The 12,801-nt window shown below is 37.9% G+C and overlaps 1 protein-coding gene across 1 annotated transcript; it reads right to left on the bottom strand.

Moving 5' to 3' along the window:
- Positions 1-7,688: 7,688 nt before the first annotated feature.
- On the bottom strand, positions 7,689-8,678 carry LOC128513568 (trace amine-associated receptor 13c-like). The gene has a single exon (XM_053487299.1). The coding sequence runs from the start codon at positions 8,676-8,678 to the stop codon at positions 7,689-7,691; it is 990 nt and encodes a 329-aa protein (XP_053343274.1).
- Positions 8,679-12,801: the final 4,123 nt, after the last annotated feature.

Here is a 12,801-nt window from a genome sequence, read left to right on the forward strand (position 1 = left end):
TGTCCTAACACTGTTTTAATTTTATGGTCATTTATTTCAGTTAATAAATCTACTATAAATTTAAAGAACACAAGAAATAAGATGACACAAAACCCTACACGCTTCTTTTCTACAGTAATTACAAGTGATAAAATCAAAAGGCTCACTGTGTTAACATTTATTGTGCTAAAATTTGATCCTAATAAGATTTGATTTAATTTGAATTTTAGAACAGTGGCAGCTGGAACACCTTAAATAGATGCAGGATTATTTTTTATAATTTAAATAAAAATGCTTTTTTAAACGTGGGCTATTGTTATTTACTTGCAATATTTGTTAATTTAATTTAAATGGGGTTTGGTCTCCGGAATGTTGAGCATCAGGATCCTCTTCTTTACTTTCCTACGTGGAATCAGCGCTTAATCGCACGCATAAAGTTTTGTAAATTCGTTTAATGTTTAATAGTAAATAATGACCCTGTACCACCGCTCGGAAAACCTTATGAAATACAAGTTAAAGACAATTATGATGATCTGCCACGGCTTGCGTCTGTGATAGGCGTGCGCCCAAATCTACTATCGCTACTCGCTCACTCCGTAGGCTCCCTGAATAGGCAGCAAAGGGACGGGAGCCGCCTATTCATGCCGGCTGGCGATAATTAACGTTAATATGATCTCGGGCTTGCTCCGCATTATAAAAGCAAGGCGCGGAGTTTTGTCTAGGGTCTGGGAAGTACGTGATGTGATGGAGAATATGAAAGAAGCATGTCAGTGGGGCGATGTGACGCGCCCCAGTGACTTTAAACAAGGACACTAGAATTCCGCCCTTTGATCTCCGCGCTGAGGACAGCGCGAGAAAAAGCTGCGCGAGCTCCCGCGGCACCTTCACTCCCGCACCGTGCCCGCCCTCGCAGCCCCGCTGCCGAAGAGGAAAAGGCTGCGAGGACGTTTGTGTTAAGTTTTTACGTCAGCGAGGACTCGCGCCGGCCATCGACAGCGGGAGAAGCGCTGCCTCTGCCACTCCGCGCACCAACACTTAGCTGTGTGCCCGCATGCCAGTGTGGCACAGCCCCCGGAACTGCACATGCACAACCTTTATCCCATTCTTTTCATTCTTCCTCCTTCAACACTTTCCTTCCCCATTTTACCTAAATAAAATACCCTTTTCCCGTAAGACCTCGCCTCAGTTCTGTGCTTTATGGTGCCGCCCGTGCAACATGGGTCGAACCAGTTACAGATCATAACAGCCTACTGCATTTCATTCTTATAATAACGCACAAACACAAGCGGGGCTGAATGACCAACATCAGCTGACGCAGTAGAACGTCCTGACAATGTTATAATTTTATGGTTATTTATTTTAGTTAATAAATCTACTATAAATTTAAAGAACACAAGAAATAAGACGACACAAAACGCGTCTCTTCTAACTACACGTGATTAAAATCCAAAGGCGCACTGTGTTAACATTTATTTTGTTTAAATTTGATCCTAATAAGATTTAATTTAATTTGAATTCTACATTTGTAGTGTCATTTTAGTTCTGTGATTATAAATTTGTTTAACTACAATGTTTTACTTGATTTTATCCGCTACTACGTGCAGTTCTAAAACTCCGTGTCTCATTAATCCAGCAGAGAATGAACTAAGGCATGAGGCGTCAGTCTGTAGTTATATAGCGCCACTCAGCGGTAAAAGCCAGCAAAGGCACAAAGCCAAATGGTACCGCCGAGCGCCGCGACGGTAGAACCTACATTCCGATTGAGTAACCACTGTATAAACAATATGTGTCCAAGTCCTTGTTATTGTTTTATGTGAAATGGTGTATGAGAAAGATGGCTTGGTCTCACTGGTTGAAGATGTAAAGTCCGGGAGCACGAGAAAATGGAATGAGATGGGTATTAAATGAAACCAGGGAACAGTAATCCACAGAAAATCCAAACAATCTCTTTCTTTCTTAAACCAAATGCAGTGGGCTGTCCCATCTTTCCGTTCCGAGTACTATGCCGGTTCCGGCTTTATACCGGCACACGTGACCCGATAGACCATCTGGGTTCCCTGGCGGCACCACTGCGCATGCACGCAAGAGCTTAATGCCGGAACCAAAACACCGTCATTTGGAAAAAAAAATAACCGTATAAATAACCGAACACGCCTTTTTCTGCCGGGAACTTTCGTAGCTGCCATGTTTGGCTGGCTGACTTGCTGGTAGTTGTCCCTCATTCTCCGCTGTGATCTTGGGGTTGGTCTGTGATGGATGTGGTTCTGTGGTTCATTGTTGGATGGTCGGCTGTTCCAGCGTTCCCTGGTGAGGTCTGGCAGGTGGTAGCTCCCAGATCTTTCCTTTAGTTTACAGGGGTGAGGGGCGACGGGCGTGGCCAATCTCAGATGGCCACTGGTTCCCTTGGCCCCGGTCCGGGTGCTCTGGCAGACCTCGCACGCTTGCACATACCGCCAGACGTCCTTGCAGATGGTGGGCCAAAAGGCGACGTCTAGGAGGCTTAGTAGGGTTTTTAGCTCCCCCCCGGTGGCCATCCGTCAGCTTTTAAAGAAAAGTCTTCAAGGAACGTCTGGGTCTGCAATAGAGGGATTACCAGCTGGAGTGCTCCTTCTCTCTTCCTTGGCACTCTACGATGTAGTGCGCCCTGGTGGTGATCGAAGGAGACCCCCTGGTTCTGGGACTCTCCGGTGTCCACCACCATGGCCAGTAGAGCCACCTGGAGACCTTCCTGCTGTTTTTGAACTACCTTGGCCAGGTCTCTGGGTGGAGCAGAGAACAGCTCCGATGTCATCTGAGGTTTCGCTTTCAGTGGCAAGGCGTAGTAGAGCTGAGAGGCTGCAGAGGGGCGCTGGGCGTTGGAGGGTCCGGCCTGGGATGGTATAGAAGCGGGCTTTGAGGCTCCTTCCTTAACCTCCTCATGGCTCTGTTGGGCACCCTTCTTCTGCCGAAAATCTTTCGCCCCTTTGCAGTGCTTTTCCGTGGTTGCAGTGTTTGGAAATCCGGGTGACTGTATAGATGGAGAATGTAAAGACGCAGGGGTGTAGGCTTGTGATCTGTGGATGGTGGGCGTGCTAAAAAGGCGCAGCTTTTTATCTGCTTCTCCCAAATGAGATCACGGCGCAAAAAACAATCAGCAACCGCTTTCTCCAGTTTTTCCAGTGTCTTCTGGCAGCAGCACTCCAGCTCAGCTAATTTAGCATCTACTGTCTGCCGAAAACTGATTTCACGGTTAAAATTACTTTTAATTTAGTCTCTAAAACCCCTTTCCAACATACTCACTTTTTCAGACAGAGCCATTACATCCATCCTACATTGATCAAGTTCAGATTGCATTGTTTTTACATCAGCAACAATATTAGACACATGACCCATAATGACAGCATCATGTCTACCTGATATATATACAATGAACAAATCAAAGAAGTTCTTTTAGCTGTAGGATTGTCATATCACAAAAGCATCTATATCATCATGTACATCATCCGGTAGACTTCTATCAAAAACAGAGTCGGCCCTCTTGGCACTACTAGCGTTAGCAAACGTGTTAGCCTTAGCGCTAGCCATGTTAGCATCTTGCTTACTCTGCAAAGACACCCCACACCAGAAAATTAAACAAAAAAAAAAAACAGATCCCCTGTACGGGCCACCACTATGTACCGCTCAGGTATTATATTTGAACTAATTGCACAAAAACGGGGTCTTAAATCTAAATACGGGCTGATGACGCTTACTTCCAGTGTTGCGCAATCTTCGCAGAGCAAGACAAGACACGCCACAACAACAATTCTCCAACCAAACCAAAGTGTATTAAAGTAAGAAAAAAATAAATAAATAAATATATATATATATATATATATATATATATATATATATATATATATATATATTTATATATATAAACAAGGTGCACCATAAGCCAATATATACAAAATATATACAAAATATAAACAATATGTGGAATGTATGCGAGTGTGTGCGTGCGTATGTATGAATGTCCAAGTCCTTGTTATTGTTGTGTGCGAAATGGTGTACGGGAGAGATGGCTCGGTCTCACCGGGTAAGGATTTTAAGTCCGAGAGCACGAGAAAATGGAATAAGATGGGTATTGAATGAAACCAGGGAACAGTAATCCACAGAAAATCTAAACAATCTCTCTCTCTCTCAAACCAAGCATGCTGTCTCATCTCTCCATTTCGAGTACTATGCCGGTTCCGGCTTTATACCGGCACACGTGATCCGATAGATCATCAGGGTTCCCTCGCGGCACCACTGCGCATGCACGCAAGAGCCTAACCCCGGAACCAAAACACCGTCGTCCGGGAGACAAAAATAACTGTATAGGGGTTGTTAAAAAGGCCTGGTGGTTTTACTTTTTATTTACCACTTTATATTTGCCTAAATAAACTAACCCCTTATGTGGCTGCGCTACAACCTAGATATGCTAATGCACATGCAAAACCACATGTAGCAATTGAATTTCTTTTGCAATTTAAGGAAAAGCATAGGATGTATAGTTTTCTGCTAAAATATGCTACATAGCTTACATTCTGACTCCTTGTCAAAAATAACTTTTTGTCTTGTGTCAATAATAAATATGCTCATGATTTTAAATTTGGCACATAAAAAGTAAAACCCACCTTCACCATCCACCTTTTCTTCTTGCCGTTCTTCATTTTATATCCATTAGATAAAGTAGGTGGTGCGCTACTGCCACCTAAAAGCCTGGATAAATTGTGCTTAGTAAAGGTGTTCTTGCTGACTTGACACCAAGACGTAGTGCTGCTTCAGCTGCACTTTCCCTTATCAAACAGGCCAATATTTGCAGCCTTAGTGCAAATGTGGGAGAAATTGTAAGTTCAAGATTCAAAGAACTTTATCAATCCCAGAGGGAAATTGCTTATTCTTGTTTACAGTTGCTTATAGTTGAAGGAAAAAGTAATAAATAACTACCAAAAGAAGAAAAAAAAGATAAAATAAAAAGAGTCCTAAAACAGTAAGTAGCATATTGCACGCTAAACTATTTTATTATTATATGTTATACAGTATTACATTGTTTATTGAGATGTAATATTACAATTATCATATTATTAATACAGGTAAGTAATATTGTCCTATTTTGCAACTCTTACTGCCAGTGAATATTGACATAGTTTCGCTCTGTGGAACACTTTATGGTAATCAGTCTCTGGCTGAAATTGCTTCTCTAATCTACATGCATTGTAGGCTTAATTGGGTTGGCCATGAGAAAATGTTAAATGTCTCGTTGCTTCACCTAGGCAATAGTGACAATATTCTGGATATTTTGTTTTAGTTCTTTATTGATAAAGCCATTTATACAGTACAGAATGTAATTGTACACACAGAGCTTTGCATAAAAAATACAAATAAGAAAACATTTCATTTGTAAAACCACCATGCCCCTTACCATCCAGTTTCTATTATTAACGCTGTGTATTATGTAATATTTTTCATGAAATTTTTAATTTTTAATTTTCAAACTAATAACAACTGGTAGGCTTTCAGAATTGGGTAATGTTAATGTTCATGTAGATTTTATTGTACTCTCATAACCCTCAAATGAAAATAAAATGTCATTTTAATGTTATGGTTTTAACAATTAAATGTTTAAATGTATGTGCGTGTTTTTTTTTTTTTTTTTGATGGCACCAAGTTAAATAAAAATTTGACTTTTTTTCATTTGATTTTCATGGTTAGTTATATTGGTAACAACAAATATATATGGCTTTTAACACAAGATTTTGATTTATTTAATTTTCTATTAATTTCACTCTTCAGAAATCCAACCTACTAACCCTCCACTTTGAGGGGTACAGTTTGAAAAGTTAGATGAAGTATAAAAAAAAAAAAAAAACACTCTTTAGTGTAGATGGCACTGTTTGTCAAAATAGCTAGTCCTAAAACACCAGAGCATTTGTAGCCATAATAATAATAGTAATAATAATAATAATAATAATAATAATAATAACAAGAGCAACAAAAACAACAACAACAATGATAACAATAATAACAATAAAAAGAAGAAATTAGAACCTGTCACATCTGGGCCACCTCAGTCCTGGGGAGTACGATCGGGCTCACCGGATTACTGAGCCGTGGCTTTTGTCTCCCCCTAGTGTGTCTGTGTCGGTATTGTTCCCCCATTGAGTTAATTAAACACTAAACAGATATTACCTGTGTCTACCTCCTGTATCACACTATTTAACCCAGCCGAACCCATACCACCTCGTCTGGTCACTGATGTGCACGTTAAGTTTATCTCTCACCACTTTGTGTGTTTTTCTCTCTCTCCCAGGACTGAGTGGCGTCTGCAGGAGGTGGCGGTGGGAAAGAAAGGTTAAAATACGTATAACCTGCATTAAGGTTATACGTATTTTTTTGGAAAGTCATTCCGCTTTGTGGTTTATCTCCCGTGAAAGAAGGGAGTACACGCATTATCAAGTGCGCTTTACACAGCCCCCTGCAGACCCAGCCTGGGAATACGGTTGCTGAGCCGTTCAGTGTTTCATTTTGTTTGTTTCTGTTTTAGTTTGTGCTTTTGTGTTCTTTTTTCCTCAAATAAACCTCTGTTCTTCCTTAAATCTGCACCTGCGTTCGTCTCCTCCCTATGGAAGTCATGACAGAACCTTGGATTGCGAGTAACCCGGTCAAAAAATTTTAAAGCTGTGTTGCAACAATGACAATTGTTAAGTGCTGTACAAATTAAATTTAATTGTTAAAAGAGTTATACAAATACAAGTATTATGATTATTAGCATTATAAGTAGTATTATTATTAGCAGTAATACTATTATTGATTTTTTTTTTAAACATCATGTGGATATTAGTCTTGCACTGTAGATAATTTAAATTAGGCTATAGTGATGTTAATGCAAAATGCAGTAATATTAATAATAATAATAATAGTAGTAGTAGTAGTAATGCAGAGTCAGAAAACATGTAATAATTTAGCATCTTTCTTTAACAAGCCTTAATATGTCTAAAACTGCAACACTACATATTTGATGATTTACAAAAATAAGATGTAGCTATACATAAACCACATTACTGTTGCTTCTTTTTGAGACTACATGTTGCGTGAAAAATAAACTGAGTAACTAAAAAACAACAAATAAAAATATCAATCAATGTCATACATCTAAGATTAAACATACCTGCCATAATTAAATGTTATTATTCAATACGATGTACTCCACTACATATTAGGGATTGATGTAATTTATTTAATTTGAGTTTAGTGGGAATAAGTGAGCAGTAAATGAGTAAGTGAATTAATGGAAAAGAATACATGGCTCAATTAAGACAAAAACAGTTTATGAATTATTGAATGTTTTGTCTGTAGTAGATTAACATCAACAAATAAACTAAAATACAATGCAAAATGAATACACTAAAACAGACCCAAAATGTCCTAAACACATTTCATAACAGTTTGTTTCTCTTTTTTAAACACCAGGTACCGAACAATTAGAGAAAAGTAACAGTGAAGTGGGTTTATATAGTGTAAAATACTGACCCACTGTTATAACAGTAACAGTAAGCAACCAGAAAAAAAAATCGCTCCTAATATGTATATTTTTGACACATAATAATAATAACAGACAAAAACATTTTTTCATATTATAAAACATAACACAGTACAACACATTTTACATTTAATCATTTGTATTAAAAAGAAGAGTTAAAAACACTTTATGAAAGAACATTGATTAATGCAGAGTCTGTCTGAAATATTTGCAGAGTTATGATTAATTTGATGCACCTCCTAAACCACGGGTAAAAAAGAGCATAAATAACTGGATTAATGGTGGAATTAAGACAACCTACTACCATAAGTTTCTGAAATGTGTCTGTCTGTATTTCAATAAGATCATTTAATAAACTGTAGATAAAATATGGAAGTAAGCAAATTAGAAACACAGAAACTAAAATGCAGAGGACTTTAGCTGCTTTTCTCTCAGATTTCATTGAGTGTGAGGTGATTTTCTGTGTTTTAGGCCGTGTGTGATTATTAAGCTCTCTGATAGCAGTAGCATGTTTCTTAGCAATCACAAAAACCAGAGTATACAATATGATTATGACAGAAAGTGGAAATATAAATGAATATACAAGATCAATTATGGTCCAAACCATATTCATAGGGAGAACACACTCTCCAGGACACATTACTGAATTTGTAAAGTTTCTATTGACATATAGGAGTGCTGAGATATATGCTACTGTTATAGACCAGTTTAAAACAACAGCAGCGCAAGTAATTTTCACAGAGACAATGTTCATGTAGAGAAAGGGATTTGAGAGTGCCAAATACCGATCCACAGCAATCTGAGCAATAGTGTAGACAGATATGGTAAGAAGACTATTAATGAGCCAGTAAATGGTGCAAAAAACTCTCCCAAAAATCCAGCATGACTCAATAGTCCAAATTAGCATTAGTGGCATTACAGACATACCAACAAAGAAATCTGACACAGCCAGAGAGAGCACAAGCATGTTAGTCGGTGTGTGAAGCTGCTTGAAGTGAAAAACAGAGATGATGACGAGCAGATTTCCACACACTGTTAGCAGAACCACAGCAGCTGAACACACATACAGTAAGATATAAACTGCAGGAGATACAGATCTCTCTGGACAGGTGAAATGCTTACAGCGATCAGACTGATTAAACTCTTCCAGGTTCATGAATATAGCATTTCATAATGTATACAAAATTAAAAATAAAACAAGGATCTTTGGTGCTTTTATACTATTAAAATAAATGTTACCTCCCTAATTTGAGTGACAGCATGACACATATGATGTAATGTCATGTTGGAGCACAAAGCCCTAGTTATATATTGGCAAAATCTTTCCACCATCTTATGTAAACTTGACTGGACTGATGGCACCCGTGGTAATCCGTGAGATCCCTTTAATTTCTGTTAAGGTCTATTAAAATGTTCAAGTTTGTGAACATTAAATTAAATTTACCCACTGTATGTAAGAAACATAAGACAAGAATATAGTTAACATAGTTGAATGTTTATCTGTGTTCCTCAAATTAACACCCACATCAATATCGTCACCAATTGCTAAGCACCCCTTCTCACAACCCCCCCAAGACCACTGAAACCAAAACATCAACCTCACTGACTGTGATAGCTAGCCAGGTAAAAAGGAAGCTGAAAAACCCAACCAAAACAAATCTGCATGCACTTATGGTAATAGCCCCAGGATTTTAAAGTCTATTGCTGTTCAGGGGTCCGTTCTTCGTACGTTGCTTGACACATCCGAGATGAACTGACACATCTGCGTTGGTTATAAAGGCGATATGCATCGACAGTAGAAACACTGATCACAAGCCCTCTGATTAAATATTTTTTTTTGTAACACGTGTTATGCGCTGGAATGCCCCCCTGCCATAAATTGCCCCCCCCCCCTTAGATAATCGCTGTCAAATATTATATTAGAACATAAATTCATAGGTTAATGGTTTACAAATTACAAATTACATGAGACAATAAAATAAAATAAGCAATATGAAAATAAATATGTTGTATATGAAAAAATAGAAATATTAATATTTATTTCAAATACATGAAAAAAACATGTGTACTTTTATATTGTTTATTTTATAATAAAATTAGTTTCGTCCAATTTTTCATTATAAAAAATATTTATTTTTTATTATATATAAATATTTAATTGCATATTCATGATAAACCCCTAAAAAAATTGTTACAAAATTAACATTATACAAGTATTTGTATTAATGGTCTTGGGGGCTGTTTCGTGCCTAGGGTTTATCATAATAATAATAAACCTATAAATTGATCTTCTAAGATAATATTTGATAGCAATTATGTGTACATATATATATATATATATATATATATATATATATATATATATATATATATATATATGTGTATATATATATATATATATATATATATATATATATATATATGTGTGTATGTATATATATATACAGTAGTTGATCAATTGGAATGGTTATTACCGTAAATAAATCAAATAAAATAAATCAGTTGCATTTCAAAGTCATTCGTAAAATGGCCGCCAGGTGACGCGAAGTGACTTTTTCGCTTGTTGCAGTAAATACAATAGTGGCTGTTATATAACGTATCTCTGTATCTGTTTATTGTTATTTAAGTTCTGGATTATTTCAGGTACTTTAAACACATTGTTGGGTTGCTCATGTTGGCTCATATGAGATGTAGTTTACAAATGAACACCTGGTTGGGTTATTTTGACCCAACAACTGGTTTATTCATTATTCTTTCCTTTCTCCAAATATCAGCCTGCAGAATGTTTGAAATATTACTGTTATTGTGTCACAGGTGTAGTTTTAAGAGTTGTTTAGGCAGGAATGCGTGTGTATACAGCTCAAAACCTCCATCAGTTATTAAAGATAGCGTCTATTTAGAAAAAATGCCCAGTGATTTCTGAGCTTCAGGAAATCTCCCGGCGCTCTGTGCATAACACCGGACCAACTCATGTCGGAAAGAATTTATAAAGTTTTTTAAACGTGGGCTATTGTTTTTTACTTATAATATTTTTTTATTTACTTTAAATGAGGTTTGGGCTCAGGACTTCGATTCGGCATCGTGATTCTTCTCTTTAATTTACTCCATAGTTTTAATCAGCGCTCAGCCGCATGCATGGAGTTTTCTAGAGTGCACCGGCAGAAGTAGACTAATGATTATGAACGCGTCGGGAAAACAGCAAGCAGACTGACTCTGACCATATAAAAAAATGTTTGCGTTCATTTTCTGACGCGCTCAAGTTCACCAAAAACAATACAGAACAGCGCAGCTTACAACACTTACAAAATCACAACACTTCGTTATTGTGAGTGCGCTTAAATAAAAGTTAAGTCTTATAAAGGCATGTAGTCTTATATACTTTTATTATTTAGTTTTTGCACATTAATCTGACAACAGTTTTTTCAGCCAACAAACCCCAATCATCACCAGCCGTGCCTTATTACGTCATGTCATGTGGACATTATAAGATTTGTATTGAAAACTTCTAACTAAAAAGTGGCAGCTGGCACGCCTAAAAATAGACGCAGGTTAATTTTTTTATAGTCTAAATAAAAACCCTCCGCTTTAATTTCCTATAGGCTAATCAGCGCTCAACCGCACGCATAGTTTTCCCGAGCGCGAGGAATTTTTTTGTGCTAAATAATGTTTATGCAGTATAATAATTCCTATTAATCCTGGGTTGTTCTTTTAGTGTCACTATAGTGCTTTACAATGCCAGACAACATTCAAATACAAATGATTCACCCTCCCCAGGTGTGAATCGGCTGTTCTCACCTATACATTCAGAGGAACTGAAATGCACTTCTCCCCACTTTAAAAACCTCTTGAATCGGAGGCTCTTTTGGAGACTTTCAGTGATTTCAATTTGTGTCAAAAGTTGACATTGTTACCTTTTTTAACCCTTGGAATAGAAGAACTTGAGATTTTCCTTATGATAGCGTAAATTGCATTGTTTTTAATCAGTCTATACACAATAATCTTCTTTGGTATTTTATTTATTTTTTATTTTTTTAAACGGGTATGGGGGCTATCTTGGTTTATTAATCTCCGTGCCTGGTAAGGTTTAGTATTCAGTGCGCATCTGTTATATTACAACTATCATAACACTCAAATACCTTTTATTGGGGGTTAAGTGACTGATGTGCTTAACATTTTTCAGCTGAGCTGATGTGACGAGCCCCAGGGACTTTAAACAAGGACACTAGAATTCCGCCCTTTGAGCTGCGCGAGCTCCCGCGGCATCTTCACTCCCGCACCGTGCCACCTTCGCAGCCCCGCTGCCGAAGAGGAAAAGTGTGGTTAGGTTTTTGCGTCAGCGAGAACTCGCGCCGGCCATCGACAGCGGGAGAAGCGCCGTCACAAGGGAGTGTGCAGGAGCGCTGCCTCCGCATGCTCAGTTCTGCCACTCCGCGCACCAACACTTAGCGTCAGCTGTGTGCCCGCATGCCAGTGTGGCACAGCCCCCGGAATTGCACATGCACAACCTTTATCCCTTTCTTTCCTTTCTCCCTCCTTCAACACTTTCCTTCCCCATTTTACCTAAATAAATTACCCTTTTCCCGTAAGACCTCGCCTCGTGTCCGTGCTTAATGGTGCCGCCCGTGCAACATGGGTCGAACCCGTTACAGATCATAACAGTCTACTGCATTTCATTCTTATAATAACGCACAAACACAAGCAGGGCTGATTGACCAACATCAGCTGATGCAGTAGAACGTCCTGACAATGTTATAATTTTTATGGTCATTTATTTTAGTTAATAAATCTACTATAAATTTAAAGAACACAAGATATAAGACGACACAGAACCCTACACACGTCTTTTCTAATTACACGTGATAAAATCTAAAGGCTTACTGTGTTAACATTTATTTTGTTTAAATTTGATCCTAATAAGATTTAATTTAATTAGAATTCTACATTTGTATCGTCATTTTAGTTCTGTGATTATAAATTTGTTTAACTACAATGTTTAACTTGATTTTATCCGCTACTACGTGCAGTTCTAAAACTCCGTGTCTTATTAATCCAGCAGAGAATGAACTAAGGCATGAGGCGTCAGTCTGTAGTGATATATCGCCACTCAGCGGTAAAAGCCAGCAAACGCACAAAGGTAACCGCCAAAACACCAAACGGTACCGCCGAGCACGGCGACGGTAGAACCTACATTCCGATTGAGTAACCACTGTATATATATATATATATATATATATATATATATATATATGTATGTGTGTGTGTGTGTGTGTGTGTGTGTG

The sequence above is a fragment of the Clarias gariepinus genome, chromosome 2 (genome assembly GCF_024256425.1).
Source record: "Clarias gariepinus isolate MV-2021 ecotype Netherlands chromosome 2, CGAR_prim_01v2, whole genome shotgun sequence".
Classification (NCBI taxonomy): domain Eukaryota; kingdom Metazoa; phylum Chordata; class Actinopteri; order Siluriformes; family Clariidae; genus Clarias; species Clarias gariepinus.

Excerpts from the sequence above, each read along its gene's own strand:
- LOC128513568 (XM_053487299.1), bottom strand. The coding sequence starts at position 8,678 with ATGAACCTGGAAGAGTTTAATCAGTCTGATCGCTGTAAGCATTTCACC.